The sequence below is a fragment of the Plasmopara halstedii genome, assembly GCF_900000015.1.
Source record: "Plasmopara halstedii genome assembly, contig: Scaffold_3060, whole genome shotgun sequence".
Taxonomy (NCBI): domain Eukaryota; phylum Oomycota; class Peronosporomycetes; order Peronosporales; family Peronosporaceae; genus Plasmopara; species Plasmopara halstedii.
Genome location: NW_020189964.1, coordinates 2,266,811 through 2,267,487, shown reverse-complemented (window position 1 = coordinate 2,267,487; position 677 = coordinate 2,266,811). Strand labels below are relative to the sequence as shown.

The 677-nt window shown below is 46.8% G+C and overlaps 1 protein-coding gene across 1 annotated transcript in view; it reads left to right on the top strand.

Annotated features, from left to right (window-relative positions):
- Positions 1-416: 416 nt before the first annotated feature.
- The window catches only part of PHALS_06969 (CRN-like protein), a gene marked incomplete at both ends in the record, with an annotated part of 553 nt that continues 292 nt past the window's right edge, over positions 417-677 (top strand). The window contains one exon of the mRNA XM_024720355.1: positions 417-659. Coding sequence (XP_024585562.1) covers positions 417-659 — 243 coding nt within the window. The remainder of the gene's footprint in view (positions 660-677) is intronic.

Here is a 677-nt window from a genome sequence, read left to right as displayed (position 1 = left end):
TATCTAGAGTTACTGTAGTTGGCTGTCATTGAGTGGAAGGTGGTGACTCATGGTGACTTATGGTGGCTCATTCGAATTTTAATGCCTCAAGTATCTCTTGACCATTCTTTGTGAATACCGGTTTTGTTTTTTGCTGGTATATACTGGTTCGGCTCGGTTAGGTTCAGAAGTGGTTAGTTCGTATTCTAAGGTGACTTTAATTCATTTAGTCACTAAACCAGAGTAGTTCATTATTGGGAACATCAAGTTTCAGAGGGACACCGCGAGGAAGGCACCTTCCAGTATCAAAAAAGGCTGTTTGTGTTGATGGTGATAAGGATGGCGTCGATGGCATCATCTATTTGAGGAGGGTATAGAATTTGCTGCCTATTCTCTTTCGTTGCTTCTCAGTCTCAAACTTTCTGGTTAGGAGAAACATGCGGGTGCGATGCGGTGTGTATGGCGAAGGGAGCGTGTTCTCCGTCGAGATTGAGGGCACTGCGGAGGTCGAAGCGCTGCAGGAGGCTATATTCGACAAGCAACGGTACCACGAGCGCTTCTCGTTTCCGGCGAGCGCATTGACGCTGTACTTGGCGAAGAAGGACGGCGCGTGGTTGAAGAGCGACGCCACACTCAAGCTTTTTCTGAAACAAGGACGACAAGAAGACAGTGAATATATTGTGGAGATGATTCCGAAC